This window comes from Pristis pectinata, chromosome 14 (genome assembly GCF_009764475.1).
Source record: "Pristis pectinata isolate sPriPec2 chromosome 14, sPriPec2.1.pri, whole genome shotgun sequence".
NCBI classification, from domain to species: domain Eukaryota; kingdom Metazoa; phylum Chordata; class Chondrichthyes; order Rhinopristiformes; family Pristidae; genus Pristis; species Pristis pectinata.
In genome coordinates this window covers 31,623,577-31,644,156 of record NC_067418.1, presented here as the reverse complement: position 1 = coordinate 31,644,156, position 20,580 = coordinate 31,623,577, and the positions used below count along the sequence as shown (strand labels likewise).

The window sequence follows — 20,580 nt, the reverse complement described above, 5'->3', positions numbered from 1 at the left end:
ATTCTCCCACTTTAAGTAATCCCCCAACCCTCCCCATGTTACTTCTCCCTTTCCGAGCCTATCTCTTTTCTTCCCCCCCCCCCCTTTTTCCTTTGTCTCCTTACCTTTGACCCATCCCCAGGTGGATCTGCTCTCACTACCTCCCCCTACCCCTGCCTATCACTATCTCTTAGCTAGATCGATCACCACCTTGTGCCCACCCCGCCTCCACTCTTCTGTCGACCTATCACTGTTCTGCTTTTCCCTTCTGATATATTGGGCTTCCCCTTTTCCTTATCTTCAATCCTGAAGAAGGGTCCTGACCCGAGCCGTTGACCGCCTGCTTTTCTCCACGGATGCTGCCTGGCCTGCTGAGTTCCTCCAGCATCATCGTGTTTTTCATCTAGATTCCAGCATCTGCAGTCCTTTATTTCTCTACCTTGTGTTCGTTCAACACAAGTGGTAGTCGTGTTGATGACTCATTTGGTGAGTTCGTGCGGCTTTCTTCCGTGCTCTGCTCGGAATTTCCTGCCTGACGTTATGGAAACTACTGCCTGACGATTCAGCTGATCTTTCTGCGTAATTTCCTCCTTGAGGGGGGAGCTTTCTGATTACAGCAGGCGAGGATTGCCATCTCGATTCGTTGTCCGCTGTTAGTGTTCTGGCTTTGAAAGTGAGTACAAGTTATGAGAAGGTAGAGTCAGAGGTGCCCGCTTTGTGTTGGATGCGGTGTTAAACTGGCCGAGTGAAATAACCTGTGTTATTGTTGTTTGTGTGGAGGTTCCAGGCTATCGTCCCTTGGTGTCCGTGGCTTAGCTACGAGGCTGCTTCAGTGACATGGTTCCCGTTAAGCACCTTCACAGTCAAGACTCACCCACCTTGTTGGCCAGAGTTAACTGCACAGTCTCCGTGCTGTGGCATTGTGGGCAGATTCTGCTGACACAGTTCAGGGTCTTCTTTGGGTTGTTGACCAAGCTCCACACAGGTAAGCGGGAATGGACAGGGGATGTGGTGAAGCAATTTCTGACTCCATCAAATGTGTTCTATGTTGACGGCTATGTAAAGCATTTTGCTCCATTTGGACTGATATGAGGACTGTAACTGGTTTCTCGCTTGCTCGGGGATTTGATGTGCAGAACACCCATCGTAGGTGATGGGAGTGTTGTTCGCGATCTCACCTGTGGTCTCGCTACAACAGCATCGGTCATCTTTCAGTCCTTTTTAACTTTCGGCTGGTTCGGGATACTCCAAAGGGATCGGTTGCCTGTGGGAAACCTTGGCCACTCCGTTTTGTCCGGGTCCATACGATTAAGCGGTTTGGTAATCTGAGCCAGTTTTGTTGCAACAAATGATTGTTGTGAGGTTCCGCGTTGGAGAAAATATTGCTGTAGCTTTTGAAGGATTTGCTTTCGTAGTGGGACAGCCATGTCTGTGTTATTAGTTTCCATGAAGTGGTCTTCCAAGCTATCGAAAACTGAGTTAAACAGTGTCGCTCGCAGTCTTTGTGGAGTCGGCGCCTTAGAATACGTAGATTTTATGAAATAATTGAATTGTGATGAATTTGGAGAGGTAGAATTATGTAGGGATTTATGAATATACAAAATCATTGTTTTCGTTAGTGAAAGTAACTTATAATGGAGACATTGAGATGGTTCTGTCTTCAGATAAGATTTGGAATTGGTGTTACTTCTACAATTTTCTCCATTGAATTTATTTGGCAGCAAGGTGTGTATTTTAGGGGCATTAGCAGGAGATGTATTGTAAGGAAGGGGGAGGGAGGGTATTTTTCAACTGTTGGGTTGTGATAATATCAGGGTAGGTCTTGAATCGAGCTTGGATAGTCCATGCCATACTGACTGTTCAGGTTCACCAGTACTTAATGGACATTTATTTGCAGATCTGGAAGATTGGAATATACAGATGTAAACAGTGACAATTTGATGCATTAGGGAAAGATGAAGGAGCTGGGGGTGAATATATGTATTTGACCCAGATAGGACTAAGCCTTTAGTGGAATGCTAATGGTGTAGCCTTTAGTTGTACTGTTTGAAAGGGCCAGAGAGAGAGATTATTCTTTTAACTATCTTTTATTTTTTGGCAAAATAGTCAAAATGTGAAGCAGAAGAGGTCTGGGACAGCCTCGCTGTTCAGTCTGTCCCCAGTCTAATCCTTTATATATTTTAGTCATTAAAATTTGTCGTGTTTGTGATTATGCCATCATAGTCAACTTCATTTTAAATCTGATACATTGCAGTTCTTCTGCTGTCCAGATCATCGCATCTCAAGCCTATAGAAAACAGACCATCAAGTAATGAACAAGTGGTTGAAGTCAAAAAATTGCTGAACAGGTTTGGAAAAGCAGGCAGTACCATTGATGCAGGTAATCTGCAGTGTGGATTCATACAGACTGCCAAAGGAATTAATTCTCAGTTGACCCTAAATAAATGTAATTTAAATGACCACAAAAGAATCTCCATGCCTCCAGTTATTTCTGAAAATAGTGCTCCGCCCAGTACTGAGAAGAACTATTGTCAACATTATCTGAACAATAAATTCAACCAAGATCACTTCAGAGATGATGGTAACTGTATGACTGATTGCAAATGTGTAGCTGTCAGATACCCTGTCAATCAATGCACAATTACAAAATTGACTATGAGAGAATGGAACAATATAGTGGCTGATCAGGAAGATTGCAGTTCTATTGATAATGAAGAATGGGGTGACTCTGACGAAGAGTCTGATACTCAGTGCAACAGTTATGAATCACTTAGTGATGAGGAACAGAATGAAATCCTCTGGAACTCTTTCTTTACAGCAGACCCTTACAATCCATTGAATTTTGCTGCTCAACTTACCAGTTCTTCCACAAAAATAGTGGGTGAAGATTTGAAGGAACAGTGTTTAGAAGAAAATGTGAAGAGGAGAAACATTGCACAGAAACCAATTTTACCGCAGAGACATTTCCAACACTTTTGCAAACTTGGCACTAGAGAAAACGTCAAATTACATGTGTGGAAAAAGTCATCAAAATGCACTAAATCTGAAGAAGGCGACAAAGTAATGAGTAAACCAGCCAGTAAAAAGGTATGCCCATCCAAAATTTTCCTTCCTTGCTTCTGTTCTGTGATCACTCACATTTTTGGACCTATTTTTTATTTCTACATCTAAAAAAAAACACAAAATACATAGTGAAAAGGCTGGAACTCCTTGGAAAGTCGGGCAGCATTTGCAGAGGTGGAAGCAGTTAATATTTCATTTCAGCAACCATTCAACTGTCCTCCCTTCCACCTTTAGTTTACTTATAGCACTTTCAACTTGGCTTTCTGTAAAATTAGGTAATTACATCCACTACTCTCTCTCATGTCTTGAGTGCTGACAAAGCAAGATTATCTGTTTTAGAATTTTTTTAAATCTGACACTTTTGCATTTTCTTATTTAGCAAGGATTTCATTGTTTTAAATGCAATGCCAACAGTCTGTTGGGTAGTCAACAGTATGCTTCTCTTTAAGGAGAGAGGTAAAGCAAGTCTGATCAGCTTAAAATCAGTGGAATTCTTGCACTCAAGGAGAAAGTTACAGCAGAAAATGGTAAGGGGAGCTGTCGGCAGGGAACAGGGAGAAGGTGGGTGGGGCAGGGAGCTTTGTCTTTGGATTGTGCGTTGTCTGTTTTGTAAAATAAGAGAGATGTGAATAAGAGATTTTTGATAAAAATGCTTTTCTGCCCTGCATCCTTGCAGCACTTGAGTCTGAACTACAGCCAGAAAAGGTAATGGTTCCCATTCTAACAGGTAGAATAGCCTATTATTTTTGAAGGCAATGAAAGTTAGTAAGTGGAAATTTATAGAGAGTAATGTGGCAATGGTGTGGCTCAGGAGTATAAAAATAGAAAGTGTTTAATAAAGTTAAGGGACAGAGCCTAACTACAAGTTATAATTTGAAAGGATTGCATCATGACAAAGTGGGGAAAATGAGAATTTGGTGAATGTGGAAGTTTTATGCAGAGGGCTAAGGGGTTCTTTAGCATGTACAGACATTTGTTAGGTTGTAGCATTGAGTATTTAACACTGAAGGCTTGAGGAATATCTCATTAATGGATTAAATTAGTTAGAAAACAAGAGTAATAATTACAAAACCTGTGGTAAATATACAAGATGCAATTAGGTATGTGGCAGTGTGGGAGATGAATTCTATCTGTAGGGTTTGCCAGGTAGTAATCGTGACGGTGGAGAGAGAGGGTGGGCGAGATAGCATTTTATCAGGCAACTATATTTGTTGTAAATGTGTGCAGCTCGAGGAAGTTAGGTTCAGAATTCTTGAGATGAATTCCAAGGTAACCTAAGTGCATCCTTTGCTAGGAGGTTTAGGAATTTAATCTGAAACAACCTTTTACTTTTATGGATTATTACTAAACTTCCAACTATTTAATCAAGCATCCATGTTGACGTACTAAGACTGCTTTGTACTTGTCTGTAATCCTTTTACAATACCTTTTTATGTACTGTGTTGTTTATTCAGTGTCACTGTTATTCTTCACTTGCATCAGTGAGGAATTATGTATATAAAGCATTTGAAAAAGAGATTGGGAGTATCCATGGCGATATGACTACTGATTTAACAGTTCATTCACACCTTGATGTTAATGGTTGCTGTGTAACTTCCCTATTAAGGGACAGCTTAACTGTATTAAATACTGTGAGACATAACGTTTGTGGTGATAAATGGCTGCAACTGATATTTGGTTAACATGACATTTGCTGCTTAGTTACAGTCATCTTTCAGCTGTAATAAGTTAGCAGTTAGTTTTTCTAACTGGGCTATCACCCACGTTTCAAAACCAGAGCTTCAGTTCCACAATGGAGACAAGAGATTCTGCAGATGTTGGAATCTGGAGCAACACACACAAAGTGCTGGAGGAACTCAGCAGGTCAGGCAGCATTTACGGAGAGAAATAAACAGTCGACGTTTACAGGACTGATGAAGTGTCTCGACCTGAAACATCAACTGTTCATTTCCCTCCATAGATGCTGCCTGACTTGCTGAGTTCCTCCAGCACTTTGTGTGTGTGTTGCTTCAGTTCCATAATGTTTCTGTGCAAAGTTAAATGCAAGCTATCATTGAAGGTTTATGGCCATGGATGTTAGATTAGCAAAGAATGAGAATATTTTCTAGAGATGCGTGAGATGGGAGTTTAGATGAAAATGAACTTTGTATATCAAGGGTAAAGCATTTTGAACAGACACAGCAAATAGACATGTTTACCTGGTATACAAAACACACATATCTGATTGCCATGGATGTGACGTTATTGAAGTGAATTCGGACAATAATGTAATAACATTGATCAGGTAACACCATTGTGAGGGAGTTCAGCACAGCACAGCGAATGGTTTCACAAGAGAAACTGCAGATGCTGGAATCTGGAACAAAAAAAAACATCTCTAGGAACTCAACAGATTGAGCAGCATCTGTGGAGGCAGAGGGAGGTTTTTGTTAAATGAAATTATCAAGAAATAAGAATCTGGTACAAATCATCACAATGTGATAGAATGGCAAAATAGACTTGAAGGGCTGAATGTCCCACTCATATTCCAACACTATCTGTCTGCAAAACAGTACTGCAAACATTACAATTAGTTTGTAAACAAAAAGCATTAGTTTTTTAAAATTATTAATATTTAATTTTTTAATTTTCTTTTCCAGCTCAGATTTTCTCCTGTTGTTGAAGTTCACATAATGGTGGCATGGTCCTTTGCACTACGTGAAGCTCGGAAGGGCCATTGGATACAGGTGGCTAATGACAGAGCCAGGTTCTTACACAGGGTGCACAACACAGAACTGGCAATTGGTTATTGTCTCCACAAGGACCACAGGTTGAAAATCTGGGAAAAAATTCACAGTCAAGCCAGAATTATGTAGTGCTTTTCCCCCAGTCTCTGAGTGCACAAAGGACTTAATGGACGCTGCTGCTCCCTCCTTTTTACCATTTAGGTTATATGGCTATACCAGCGTTGCAGTAGCAAGTCAGGTACTGCCTCTGACATTGATGGATCTTTCCAAGCTGGCCTGGTGGAGATTTGAAATTCTGATGCAAGTCGCAAACTTAAAGCTGCTGGTTCCATGTGTGTAGGCCAGCAAGTGCTGAGTTTTGAATTAAAGAGCTTTGAATGAAGAATATTTTCCAATCTTAGTAATAGAGGAGCTTGCACTGTCCTTTCTGTTGTAATGTAAATTAAGTAGATTCCAGAAACTATAGCTTGTGCAGAACTGCTACTCTGTTCTGGTTTTGTCTGTTCAATTGTCACACTTCAAATGTCTAAATTGCAACAAAATAATTAATTATGTATAATTTATCATGTGTTTCAGTTGTAGTATTTTGTATATCAGATTTATTGATTTCTTGCCTATTGAGAAAGGTTGAACATTTCTGAATATATATTTTGAACTCGCTGTAGTCTTCATTTTTCTGTTGGATCTGATGGTATATTTTGGTCAGTGTATTAATGTTAATAAATAGATTGATATGACTTCACTGAAAACCAACTTTTCTGTTGCACAAATCTGTGCAGATTTCAACACAAAGGGAAAAAAAAGTCTGAATGGATATAACTATCTGAAAACTTCTCTTAACGATAAATGTTATAGTTTTTGTCTTTGGATAGTTCCCTCTATTTACCATGCATGTCACTCTGATAATGGGAGTTAACCATTTTTCATACATGTAGATGCAGCTAGACCCAGGGGTGAATCAGAAATTTTTCACTTGTTAATGCCTTGCCTTGGTAATGGAATATCTCATCTGCTGGCATGTTATCTAATTTTTGAAACACAAAACAAGCATTTCTATCTGATCAGAATGGTCTTCTATTCGTGAGAATTACTATTTTGCTAATGTAACAATTGCAAATTCAGATATTTATGTTAATAGTGAACTTATTGACACTTTTGGTCAAGCTATCCCTCAACATTAAAATGTATATTGAAATATGGTTTCTTCACTTAACATTCAGATATTTGTCACAGTAGACTCATTAAGTTGCTTTTGTATCTCGTCTGTGGATTTGCTGGTTTTAGTTATAAAGTTTAGCATTGGATTATTTTATAAAGGGATATTAAAACTGGCGTCTCATCAACTGATAATTCCCAGATGTACCCTTAGGAAAGTGACTAATATACAAAGTCGCCTCACAGGGTATTTCTAATTAATTTAAATACTTCCTGCAGGAAACAGTTTTTTTTGGTTAAAGCGGGTTCCATTCAAAAACAACAGTCACCTCTATGGGTACAGACACAATCCAGTTGATGCCTATTAACTTACAGCAAGAAACATTGACAAACCAGGGAGTAGTGAATATTCTTAATAATTTGCTGAAATAATTAGTTTTTTTTTGCACATACATATTTCAGAAGAATATGCACTGGATTGTCTTAGCCTGAATGGGAATATAAATAGTGTTGCTTGGGGTAATGTAAGAAAATTAACTTGTGTTTGAAAGGTAGTTGAATACAAGATTTAATTGGTCTTGTCAGAAGCTAATTATGTAGGGACATTACCCCATGGAAGGAAGCAGAGTTGATTGGTTTGTTGTAAAGTTGCAGTGAACCTGCATAAATGACCCAAGTGAGCACATCTATTACTACATGTCAGTGATATCCTTGCTGTAGGATAGTGCACAGAAATATTGTGTACAAGATGAAAATCAAAACAATAGTCAGCAGTCAGGCAGCAATTGTGGAGAGAGAAGCAGTTAATGTTTCACGTCTGTGACCCTTCATCAGAAATTTTTCTCTCCACAGAATGATGCCTGGCTTCCTGAGTGCTTCCAATTTTTGTGTCCAAGATGCCTAGTTTGGAGTGTTGAGGTAAGCTGGCAACCAATCAATGTCACTGGTGGTGACATTTTACATCATGACACTAAGACAAACATATAAGGCATTTCAGGAGTTTATATATTTCAGTTTATTGCATTTAATTGGCAGTTGTGACTTCCCTGGAGTTTATCAAACTTCTTCACTGGCTGCAGATTTTCAGCACAGTCTCTCTGGTCTTTCCAAATTACAGGCACTATTGATAGTACACAATGGCAAAATGGCTTAATTGACCTAATAAATCTAATTTATCTTCTAAATCAAATACAACAATATTTTTCTTTTATTTCCTTCCTTTTGAACAGACTCTGCCATATGAGGGATGTACTGAGTATTGTGTGAATGGTAAGGATGCCATCTCTCTCTCAATGAAAGAGAAATTGTGTTATTTAAAGGAGTACTTTGTTGAATGACTGTGTGGGCGATGAAGCATCCTGTTGATAAATTGTATTTATATAGCAAATTTATCGTAAATTGTCCCAAGGCATTTCCTGGGAGAATTACCAAACGTTACATGCACCATGCCACATATGAGATATTAGGGCAGGTGATAATCATACAAATAGATTTTAAAAAGGAAAGATAAAGGGAGGTTGAGGGTAAGGAAGGGAATTGCAGAGTTTGGTGCCTAGACAACTGGAAACACTGCCAATAGTGAAGACTTGATAATCCGGGAATGGTGAGAGGGTTGAGTTAGAGGGTAACAGGTTTGGATGAGGTGGCAGAAGTATGCAAGAGTTTGAAAAGAATGAGATTTTTAAGACCAAGGCAATGAGAGATCCTAATGCACCACGATGACTGCTTTTTTTGAAAATTATTGACATACAATGCTTTTGCTAGCTGAACACGTGCTCATATATTGAACCGACCTATTTTGTCGTTGCTTCTGTTCTCACAAGAGCAAAGGATACCTCCTATTCTAATCTTTCCCTATGACCTAGCAGGAGGACAATCGTCCCATCAAATCTATGCCAGCTGTTGGAGGAATCCTATCCCCCGACTTAATTCCCTGTAACCTTTTCTGTCTTGCATGCTTACCGATCTTATCAGGGATAATTTACTGTTGTCAAATTAACTACTAATCAACATGTCTTTGGGATGTGGGAGGAAACCAAAACATCCAGGGAAATCCACGTAGTCACAGTGAAATGATTCAAATTCCACACGATCCATTTCCTAGGCCTCTTCTCCCTGCTTTAAAGGAATAAAGATCTTCATTGTGATAGATTTTGATACATAGTGGACAGATAGAAACTGAGGATTGTCTGCAGTTATTAATTAAGCCACAGGGTGGTGCTACGCATTAACGGGTTAGATTTTTACACTAATTTCTTCCACTGAATGCATTACAAAATATTTTATTTGTACACTACACGTGGGTGCCATTGGCAATTCTAGAAATTTATTGCCCATGCAACTACTAGGTCATCATGTTGATCTGCCTTGAACTACTGCAATCTTTGTGATGAAAGTACTTCCAGCACTAAAGTACAAAAGGACTGGTTTGCACTCGTATAATGATCATGGTTTCAGATCATACCACGGTACTACTTCTGCTAATGAATTGTTTCTTTTAGCAAGTGTTACTGTGTAGTGGAAAGATTTTTGCTGGCAGTTTCCACATTAAGGCTCAACAAACCAAAATATGATGTGAAGGAGTAATATGGTGTTGACTTAGGGCTACAGTATTGATGAGAGCCAATCTGCTCATTAAACTCTGAGAGTATGGACATTCATTTGAAAAGATTGATGGGGTTTTATAAGGATCTCATCCAAAATCTGGTACTTGTGCTACATCTCAGTAACTTTGCTACCTTCACTTGATCCAAATTCTCTGCACTTTGTGTTGCCTTTCTCAATTCCATTGCCCCACCTAGTTCGGTATCAGCTGTAGAACTACAATTTTGGGTGTTTGATCCAGATCTTTGATGTATATTATAAACAGTAATGGTCCTCGGCAAGGGAAAAGAAGACTTCTTTTTTTATATTTGTAGTTTCATTTTCATAAACTGTAACTTGGTATGATTTTTGCAATGCACCAGAATATTTGAGACAGCAGATTAATAATCCAATAATCATTCACAGAAGAAATAATGCAGTAATTAGTAAATTGTGAGTTCAAAGCAGATCCTGTCAGTATGGACTATTTATTTGGTTATTCCAATGAGCTATTTTGCATAATGTTTTCTATTTTTTTGTGGAAGATGAGAAGACCCATTTTATTTAGATCTATGTAACCATCTGCTAGGAATAGAATACATTACACTAGAAAATACATTAGATGAATTATTGCACAGATTGACACAATGGCATTATTGCCCATGACAGGGTGCAATGCTATCTGATGAGATGGCTCCCTCTCCTGGAGGAAACAGATGTTAGCTGCAGTTTAGGCCTTCTGTAGGCAGGGGCATGGTATGATATTTGGCGATAATTAGGTAGACAGCAATACAAGTGTGTGATCATTGCTGTTGTATTTAAATATGGCAGGTCACATACAGCCAGCACCCTCTACTTCTAGAACTGTTGTGCTTCAATGACTTAAAGGGGTATAAACCCTTTGTCTAGCACTGTCTTTGAGACTTGTGTTGGAAAATATAATTTGGAGAAGGAACTTCTCTATAATTGAAGGAAATTTGAATTATCCTTTTTGAAAGTCTTCAAATGGAAAAATTTGAAAATTTGTCTGTCATTTCTGCTGTTCCTTTCTCCTTGTCTTGTTCTGTTTAACTCAATATTGTTCCAGTTAGTATATTTAAAAACTCAACATTTTATTGCATTACCAGCTGACAGTCCAAACTAACTAATCAGAGTCTTCTTTACTCTTTTCCCACTGATTTTTCCACTCGAAGTGGCATTAACTTCTGCATTCAAGTCCGACTCTTATGATTATAGTGCAAAATCTGAGCTGCTTCTCCAGTGGAGAATGGAAGGTATGGTCTGCACTTCTGAACTTCCTGCCTTGGAATGGAATGTTAAATCAAAACCATGGCTTGATGACAGTTGACAGGCTGTCATCAGGACCCGTGCAATTGAAAAGGAAGAGAAGGAAAGAATAGTGGCAGTTTCTTTTGGAATGATTTATTATTTGATGTGCTTTATTGTAACCCAAGGCCTGAAATATTAAATGCATTCTTTAAACAGCTAAATTGGAACTGTCGTAAACTTGACCTGATCACTTAAGGCTACAGCTCGGATACTTTTGGTATTTTAGTGACTAACTGATGATGGAAGTTTCTATAGTTTGGAAGCTGCTTGTTGTGGGAGAGCCAGTCAATGAGGGGTGGAGGTGCTGATGACGAGGGAAATGGTGATGTTTGCAGTATGCCCAAAGCAGAGGCAGCAGAGAGGAGCCAGATTCTGTTCAAGTGTAGGCCTGATTTCATCGGCATTAAGATGGTTGACATCTGAATAGAACAACCACAGTGGGTAATGGGGGTTGGAGGTGAAGACAGTCATAGTAGATATTATTTAGGTTCATATCTAAGTTTGAAGAACTCTAATGACTATGAGTGAACTAACGGACTGCATTGATTGTGGCCCTAAAGTATGATATACGGTTGTGGAAGTACCATGATAGAAACAGCAATGACAGGAGGATGTAATTAAATATTACGATGAGAATAGCATGGATGTGCATGACATTTAGTATTATCATATTGTGGTTGGATGCTACTTAACAGAAATGCTTGCAGCAACATTACAAATCTGCAAATTCAATGTCTGAATATTTCTCAGTCTATCAGTCTCTTGGGCAAATAAAGACCTTTAAGCAGAAATCCATTGTTGGACACAATATTAAATTTATCCTGTCAGGGATCAATTAGTCAACAAACTCCAGTTTATCCAATCTTCGCATTGAAATGAAATGAAATAAATCTTCATATTGAGATGTGTATATTTGTTTAAAATACTTTTGGATGAGAGATTCCCAATGGAACGTTACTAAATTCAGTGTAATATAATTTTATGCAGAGAATTAAAACTCATTGTGTTCTATTCAGATTCAGCAGGTCATTAAACAAGCAGAGATTTCTGGGTCTATGTATATTTAATGTGGGCAAGATGTACAACCTGATGAAACTTATGTTACTGAATTTAAAACTTGCTCATTATCACACCTAAGCACAAACACTGGAAGGAATGTTGGAATCACCAGCTACATGAAAGATTTTCAGTGTGTGCCTCAAACTATAATGGGCCAAATCATATTCAATTGGACTTGAATATGGTCCACCCTCTGACCTGTGCTAATCCTGTGGCCCCAGCTACCTGCTGCAGCACCTACAGGGTGGGCCATGCTGGGGATGTCCACACTGCAGCCCAGCTGTGAAGTGGAGTGGGCCACAAGTCACAACAGACCCTCGGGTGGTAGCACCTGAGACCCTGTCCCCAGCTCTGATGGCATTCAACAGCTCATTGCTGTCAAAGATATTTCACTTTTATTTTTAAATCTTTAATATTCAGAAACATTTAAGAACAGTTGAAATTGAATTAAGCAATTGACCTATATTAGTAATGAAGTTTAAAAGAACTTTATTGTAAATTAATTCATTGCAAGTATACAATGAACTAAAGAAAATAAAACATTTGACCTGAGTGTATCATTCTAACAAGTAGGGCTGCCACTCGTTCATCAGCCATGGCGTAAAGGTGGATGAGGAAAAGATTTAACCAGCTCCTCAGTTCAGTCCATTTAGTGGCCATTCTAGGCTCAGTGGTCACTCCAGTGGCAGAGTAGGAAGTCGTGATATAGAAATAAGGCAATAGTTCCAGCATTACTTTGTACAATTCGTGCGTCTTACCGGTGAGTTTTCTATTGCGGCCTTGCTGGACTTTACAGACAAAGGCATCTCCCTTGTCTCCTTTGAGCTTTAAAGACTTGGATGGTTGCAAGTTTGAACTTCAGATTGTGCTGATCAAGAGGATCCTAATGTGAATTGACCGAGTGTTCACTTTTCCTGGTTCAAAGACAATCAGCGAGCATTTCTGCCTCACCATCTACTGCTCTTTTCAGAACGATGTACAGGTTTGGATGTTGTATGAGGACAGGATTAAACAAGTGACAATTGGTTGCTGATTTCCATTGACTAGAAATGCAAATGAACCATATCTTTTATTGGGACGCTAGAAGAGTGGAAACAACTAGAGTTTACATAGGATTTATAGCACAGAAGCAGACTGTTCGGCTTGACCGGTCCATGCCAGCATTTAGGCTCCATTTAAGCCTCCTGTTTTCCTCAGCTGAATCTATCAACTCAAACCTTTATTCCTTCTCCCTCATATTTGTCCAACCTCCTCTCAAGTGCATCTATACTATTTGCTTCAATCACTTGTGGTAGAGTTTGACATTTTCTTTACTCCTTGGGTTCAGAAGTTTCTTCTGAATTTCCCATGGACAGAGACTGAAAATAATTGTAAAATTCAAATGGACAGCTGAAATGTGTGTCCAAATGACTGAAACACCAAGGTGAAGTGCAGTTTTGCAATTGTATGTAACAGTTCCCATATTGAGTGAACTTTGCAAGATTGTCGGGGCCTATAATGTTCTCACTTTCTTCCAAGTCTGATCCTGTGGATTTGTCATTCTTTAATGCCATTATTATTGTTTCTCACTACCTTTTAATTGTTTGCATTAATATTTTTAAGGTCCTCATCCCTGATTCAGTACTTGCTCCTTGGGATATTGTTTATGTTTTCCTCTTCCTCTATTTTAAATATTTACACAAAGTAATTATCAAACATGCCCACTAATCCTTGCTTTCGTTTACAATGTTATCATGATGATGTTTCAAGGGGCCCACACTTCTCTGAACTTCCTATTGAATAGTTTTGTTGATTTTGATATCCCTTCTAAGTTTTTATATTTCCTTCTTGTTATTGTTTTCTTACCATTTGTTTTCTTTCTATTTCTTTCAGATACCAGGATCTGTGCTCTTTTTTTGTCTTTCTTGTTTACTTTTCATTTAGTTTTGTTTTCCTTGCCTCTTTTGTCAAGTATAGTTTTCATTTGATTATAGAATTCTCGGTAGAAGTTAGTATGGTATTTTTTTTGAACGTATATTAATCTCCTGTCTGTATACTTAATAACAAGATTTCCCAGTTAACAATAGATAGGTTCAGTAATACTCCTTTGACATCATTTTTACCCAAAGTGAAAATAATTAGCTATTTGTTCGTTTATTCTAAGCATTCTGCACTGAGAATGGGTCTATTGTGGACCTATTAGTTTGGATCATGGCTTGAATGCCATCAAGAAGCTGATGCAAGATGGAGACAAATTTCCTTGGGCAACCAAATTCGAGGAGTATCCACAGTTGCCTCTTGATCGACAAAGCAAAAACGTGTATAATGCTGATGCTTTTCCTTGCACTTCTTTTGGAGTTTACACATGGTGACGATTGTGTCCATTCTGCTTCTGGATGAAGAGATTCCACACTGTGATTCAGAAAGTAATTCTTCTGCCAGGAGGAGGAACTTGGCAATGACTCTTCCTGTGGCAGACAGCAGTGACACCCCTCTACAGTTATCACACTCAAATTTCTCTCTTGAAATCCGTATTGATCATGGCTATTGGTTATATAACAATTTGTCAGGTTGATTTTTCTTCATGAAAATAGCTTTGCTTTCCCTTTTCTCTACTTTTCATTCATCCTTGTTTACTCACAAGTGTAAAAACATATGAGGCTGTGGCTAAGGAGGTACCTTTCTTGTTTCTGAGTCAAAATATTCGAGGTTCATGCCACTCCAGGGACCTGGAGCTGGCTAACACTGCACTACAATGTAAGATGGTGCTTCATTACTGAGTCTCTCAAGTGGAAGTAAAAGATCCCACACAATCAGGGTCCAAGGTAAGATTGTGATCTGCTATCCAGAGCCCTGCATTTATTGATTCGGAGAATCACACCAAGGTAACTTGGGAATTCAAATTCAAATAATTAAGTAAAGTTGGAATAAAAAGCTAGTATGAATAATACAATGAAATTATTGGACAGTTGTAAAATCTATCTGGTTTACTAATTTTTATCAGGGAAGTAAATCTTCCATCTTTCCCCTATCTGGCCCACATGTGAGCTCAGAACCAGACCAATGTAACTGTCTGATTGAATCCTGAAAGGTCAGACAACCTGCTTTCTTGAACTGTAATTAAGGAGGGGCCATTAATGCTAGCCACATCCCCACATCCCTTGATTCCATTAATATCGAGAAACCTATCAATCTCTATTTTGAATGTAATCAATGACTGAGCTCCAAGTCTCTGACAGAGGATTCCAAAGATTCACCATCTTTTTAAGTGAAGAAATTTCTCATCATTTTAGTCCTAAGTGGTCTTGCATATAGTGGATTGGCTGTAAAACATGAAAAGTTTATTATAAATGCGAGTACTTTTTATACAAATGAAACGTAAGTGTTCTACAGCTGAACAATCTTAAAAAATGAAATACACACCATTAATCAAGACAGTTCTGTGTATTACATTTAATATTTTTTTTTAATTTGTGGTACGGAACAGGAGTATGGAAATCATACTATAGATGGACAAAATTATGCTAAAAACTCACTGGATTCCTATGTTCAGCTTTGGGCACTGTCCTTTAGGATGGATATTGAATTAAGTATATGCTACTTGGACTCCAAAGGTCGAATTAGGAGGAGTGATTGCACAAATTGGAGTTGTATTTGTTGGAAGCTGGAAAATTAGGATGTAATTTCATCAAAGTTTTCAATGTATTAAGGAGGATCAAACAGGACAGCCAGCGGGTCAACTATTATTGGTTCTGGGGGAGTGGGTGGTGCCTTGGATTTTGGGGCAGAGTCCTGATGGGAGTCAGGCCTTTCAGGAGTGAAAGAAGGAATCTCCTCCATCTAAAATGTGGTAGATATGTGAAACTCGCTTCTGCAACTGGCAGATGATGCTGGATCAATCATTAATTTTAAAGCTGAGATTGATCTAAAAGTATCAAGGAATAAAAGGCAAAGGTGGGTATGGAGTTTATTTGGAGATCACTTATTACCCCATTAATTTGTGGCTTGAAGGCCTAAAGGGGCTACTCCTGTTCCTTTGGAAATGATTAAAACTACCATGCATCAATTTTTGATTTGCTCCTACTCATCTTGCTGTCAAATACAAAATCTGCCTGTGGCATAAAATATTTTTGGGTTAGATTTGAGTTTTGGATTCTTATTTACAGTGGAGCTCTGAGCTACAGACACTGTTGGATAAGTATGGGAAGGCAGCAAAATTATTTCAGGCATTAATTTACTCTTGGTTTGAACAGAAATTTTACTGTAAGCATTTGTCAGAATTTGATGTGAAGTTGATATTTTGTGGCACCTTTTGCTTCTGCTGTTTTGTGCTCACTGCTGTGATATCTTGCACGTTTACCACCAGGAGAGTTGCGCCTGTTCAAGGGCAAATGTAATGAGACAAGTTCAACAATTTAGTCTTTATCAACCACTGCAAAGAAGGTGGGTGGTGGTGGTGGACAAATGAAAGGGATGGAGACAACGCAAGGTCAAATCTGGTTAGCCATATTTCTGGAGGTTTTATCATATGACCTTGGCTCCAGCTACACAAAGAAAGCCTTTTTACTTAGTCTCTAATAATTTAGAATCGAATGGTTCAGATACCTTGTTATGTCTTATTTTTCTTCGGGGCTGTAGCTTCAATTCCCAGAAAGGCCAGAACAGTCTGGAAGGGTGACCACATTTGGGTGGATGCAGGTAACCTAATAAATGTCACTAAGCAAGGGGTCGAACAGTGTTGGTATTGTACAACAACTCTGAGATAACATTCACTTGGATAGCATCAGAGATCTGATATCCATTCTGTTATAATTTATATAGAAGAGATTAATAATGGAATTTGATGGAATCTGATTTCAGCCTGATGTTTTATTTGATACATTGTATCCAGTAACAAGTTCAGACGGCAATAACAAAACATCACAGAGCGGGGATATAGTGAGCGATTGTTGCCCTTGCCGCTTGTTATCAGTAACATGTTCCCATCTCCTTTTCCCTGCTGGCAACTGACGTGTTAATTAGCTTTCATTCCCCCTTTAAAGGGAATTAGCCGGGTGTTTTTTCTCAATTGTTATTTTTTGTCGGCGGAAACCAACCTGCACTGTTCCTTTAACCCTGGCCCGTCCTTGATCGAGGGCTGATAATCCGTGAGACGGAGGGAGGTTTTCATGGCAGGATCATGGCGGCTGAGTTGAGGCGGGAGATGCTACCTGATCACTGGTCTTACGGGGTCTGCAAGGATGGCCGTATCTTTTTCATTGAGTACGTTCACCCAGCGCAACTTTCACGCCGCCTCGTCGGTCACAGTAATCACATTTAATTTTAAATGACTATTTTGTTTGTGTTTGTGTGCCCTTCTCTTTGTTTTGTTTCCCGCAGCGATCAAACACGAACCACCACTTGGCTACATCCCAGGACGGCTCTACCTGTCAACTCCGGCCATATGATCCGCTCAGGTGGGAGACTTTGCTAACTTTTCCCTTAAGTTGCCTCCACCTGTTTCCAGACGGGCGGCTTTGTTGTAGACTGAGGCGAGGGGGTGGAAAGTTGCGGCCGCTGACCCGGGTCCCCCTCTTACTCTTTGCAGATCTGCCTCGAGGATGGGAGGAAGGTTTCAGTGAAGAAGGCGCCAGTTACTTCGTAAAGTGAGTTTTGTGTTTCTTTTTGCTGTTGTTTTTTTTTGCTTTTTGCAAACTTGTAACACTTCGAGTTGGTGACCTCGGCGGGTAATCAGCAGCATTCTCAGGTGAACTGAGCAGATCCCGCTTCGCCGCCAACCCACCTGTGCTACTTCAGTGGGTAGTTTGGCGAATGTCTTTCCCCCCTTCTTCATTAAGCTTTGTGCTCCCAACCAGCAACAGTTAATCCTGCAGGTGACATTCACTACCTGTTTAATATTGGCTCGTGTAAACATTTAATGATCGTCGAGGCGGTCATATGATTGTGGAATTTAAGTAACAGGTAGTCACGTGAATTTTACAATCTGTGAGGTTGATTTGTAGTGTGTGAACCTGGAACTGCAGCTTCCAAACAGCACGCATTTTATTTGTGGTATTTCCCGGTATCATTAGTTTCTTTTTAAAAGGTAGCGGCCCACTAGAGAGGGAGAGAGAAGAAGACAGGTGAATTCGCGCTCTCTTTTCTGTTCTAATGCAAATTGGATGCCAGCGTGTTCCCTGGGTGCGTGGAAGCAGCAACAATGTGGAAATTCCGTGCCTTTCGGTGTAATGAGTCGCGTTGGTATGGTGGGTAATAGGAGAAGCTGAACTGTGCGGGATTCCCGAGTGTATCACTAGTTGTGCAGGAGATATTAATCTTTGCTTTGTCGTTTTACGAAAAGCGTTGTAATGGCAAAAATATCTTCAACAATGTAAATTGGGAATTTGTTTGGTTGCTATGGTGATAAATAGCCCCTCGCAGTGAACTGTTCAGTGTCGAATTTAAAATGCCTTCTTCCTCAATAAAAGTCCTGCTTTTAAATTATTCCAGGCAATCTATGTTGGGGTGTCTGCATATAGTCTCTTTGAAACCTATGACCTATGGCGTTGAATTGAAATTGTTTCACAGATGGGAGTCTGATTATATTACCTGTCAAAACATTTACAGCAGAGAAGCACATTTTGTTCTGTGCCTCAATTTTTAGCTGCCTGTACTTTTTTTTAAGAAAAAGTCACTGGATAGACTATGATGTCATGTTAAACTGAGTGATTTTAGGAGATTAAAATTTTCTCCTTGCCTTGCCTTATTTGTGGTATTACAGTTAATCCCCCTTTTGGATGTTGATTAGAACATGTAGGGTTGTCTTATTTTATGGAACTGGTTTGTGATTACACCAGTACATTGTTGTGCCCAGACATAACTTAGTTTATGGGTGGGTACAGTTATTACCCACGCATTGGAATTAGACCACACACCATCAATTGTCTACTTCTGAAACTCTGCCTCAAGTGAGGGAAGAAGAGTACACATAGGTAAAAAATACTTGCCACTATTTTTCTAAATAATTGATTTCAGAATTAATTATCTGGTTGGGTGGTATTTTCACTTTAGATACAAATCAAAAAACCATTGACAATTTTTGGACCAAAGCTGGTGGTTCCAGAGGTGGTGGGGGTACTGGGACCCAGTAACTACATTGTGAAGGTAGATGATGGATGTAGAAAGGTTTATATAGGTTGTGCTACATGCATGTGACACCTGTGAAAACGATGATTGAGACCAGGTACAGAATGATCACGGGTTTGAACTGCAGGACAGTTGTGATGGAGCAGTTGGGGTACAAGTCAGAATGGACTGGAGTTCTGTAATGTAGATGATGCAGGCCTTGCAGGAGGAGGTGATCCAGCAGAGTTGCTGGGACTTGAAATAAACACAAGCTGACAGATGTACCACTGCAGTCAAGCAGATCCCAGCAAACAAGACCAGGAGTTGATTGATTGAAATTAACACAGTTAATTTGTGTATAAATAGTTCCACATCATAGTTTAGCTGTATGGTGCATTTCATTTTAAAGGATGTGTAGGATACCTTTAAGAACAGGAGTGTATCAAGTTGTATGACTCAAATGCTTTGTTTGCGGTTGATACCTTGAATAAATTATGTGGGTCAAGCCTTACCTTGATCAGAGTGCATTTTTGTTGCTTAAAAGAAATGCTCAGACACACGTTATTAGCCATGTTCCTCGTGTACATGTGCTCGCCAAACATTTGTGTCGCTGCCTGCATTGCATTTCTAACGGTTAACAAAATTGGTTTATTTTGATAGCTAGGATGAATCCTGCTTATCATTGTGTTTCTTTAATGGAATATGATTTGTCAAAGTATTAAACATTTCAATTTATGGGATCATGGATTAGAAATCATTAACTGTCAAAGCTATTTGGTGTATGTGTGCAACAATTTGTTGGTCCAAGGTTACTGGAATTTTAATGCTGTCTTATAATACAGGTTAAATGCTTTCTTGGTTAGAATTCTGGAAGGGCATGTCTGATTGGGGAAATGGCCTTTTTGCTTGTCCTTGACCATCCTGTTTGTTGTTGGACCTCTGGTTCATTTCATAGTCACTTCTTCAATTTTGATTCAAAATGTGATGCTGAAATAATTTTAATGACGTTTTAAAACTTAGTCTGTACTAAAAATAGTACAATAATCACTATTAAAAGTGTAGGAAATATATATTTTTGAACATTTGTTGCTTATGTGGTTCTACTGAAGTGTTTTTTCTGCCTCTTTGTTTATTAATTGATGAGTGACAAAACTGCCGCTGGTCTATTTTTTTTAAATGGTTGATTATTGGCATTGAAATCATACAAACAGATGAAGTAGCAGACAGCCTTCGACTTGATGCCTGATCATTGTCATAGATGGAGAATGATATGACAGGCACAGGAGGGCAGGCAAGGGCTTCAAGAGAACACCAGCTTTGAGAAAATGTTGAGTGAATTAAACCATCATGTGCAAGATAGCATGGAGATCAGTTGTGGACATAGGGAGCATGTTAACGACCTGTTGTGTCTGTCTCTGTTCCGGTGGCCTCAGTGGGCTGTCTTGTTTCTAACCTTGCACATGTACATGAGTTCAGTGATAGAAAGTATAGGATTGGAGTATTTTATCTGCCATCTTTGTTAACATAGGCAGTGGTGCCACCAAATTAGTCTCAGCCTTTTACCTATGGGATAAAGACAGATTTTCCTTCTGATGGTGTACTT

General features: G+C 39.1%; 2 protein-coding genes across 7 annotated transcripts in view; both read left to right on the top strand.

Annotated features, from left to right (window-relative positions):
- The first annotated feature begins 471 nt into the window (after positions 1-471).
- Positions 472-6,512, top strand: LOC127577670 (protein phosphatase 1 regulatory subunit 15B-like). Its single transcript, XM_052029071.1, has 4 exons — positions 472-652; positions 760-964; positions 2,234-3,066; positions 5,682-6,512. The coding sequence occupies exons 2-4, from the start codon at positions 817-819 to the stop codon at positions 5,895-5,897; spliced, it is 1,197 nt and encodes a 398-aa protein (XP_051885031.1). The 5' UTR covers positions 472-652; positions 760-816; the 3' UTR covers positions 5,898-6,512.
- A 10,423-nt stretch (positions 6,513-16,935) lies between these two features.
- Positions 16,936-20,580, top strand: part of plekha7b (pleckstrin homology domain containing, family A member 7b) — a 349,242-nt gene continuing 345,597 nt past the window's right edge. For all 6 annotated transcript variants that reach the window (XM_052029063.1, XM_052029064.1, XM_052029062.1 and 3 more), the window contains exons 1-3: positions 16,936-17,135; positions 17,253-17,329; positions 17,461-17,518. In XM_052029063.1, coding sequence (XP_051885023.1) covers positions 17,053-17,135; positions 17,253-17,329; positions 17,461-17,518 — 218 coding nt within the window. In that variant the 5' untranslated portion in view covers positions 16,936-17,052. The remainder of the gene's footprint in view (positions 17,136-17,252; positions 17,330-17,460; positions 17,519-20,580) is intronic.

What these genes read in the sequence shown, in the direction of transcription:
- LOC127577670 (XM_052029071.1), top strand. Translation starts at nt 817, where the DNA reads ATGGTTCCCGTTAAGCACCTTCACAGTCAAGACTCACCCACCTTGTTG. An exon ending in GTTGACCAAGCTCCACACAG is followed by an intron (nt 965 to 2,233) that starts GTAAGCGGGAAT and finishes GATACATTGCAG; the next exon opens with TTCTTCTGCTGTCCAGATCA. An exon ending in GTAAACCAGCCAGTAAAAAG is followed by an intron (nt 3,067 to 5,681) that starts GTATGCCCATCC and finishes TTTCTTTTCCAG; the next exon opens with CTCAGATTTTCTCCTGTTGT.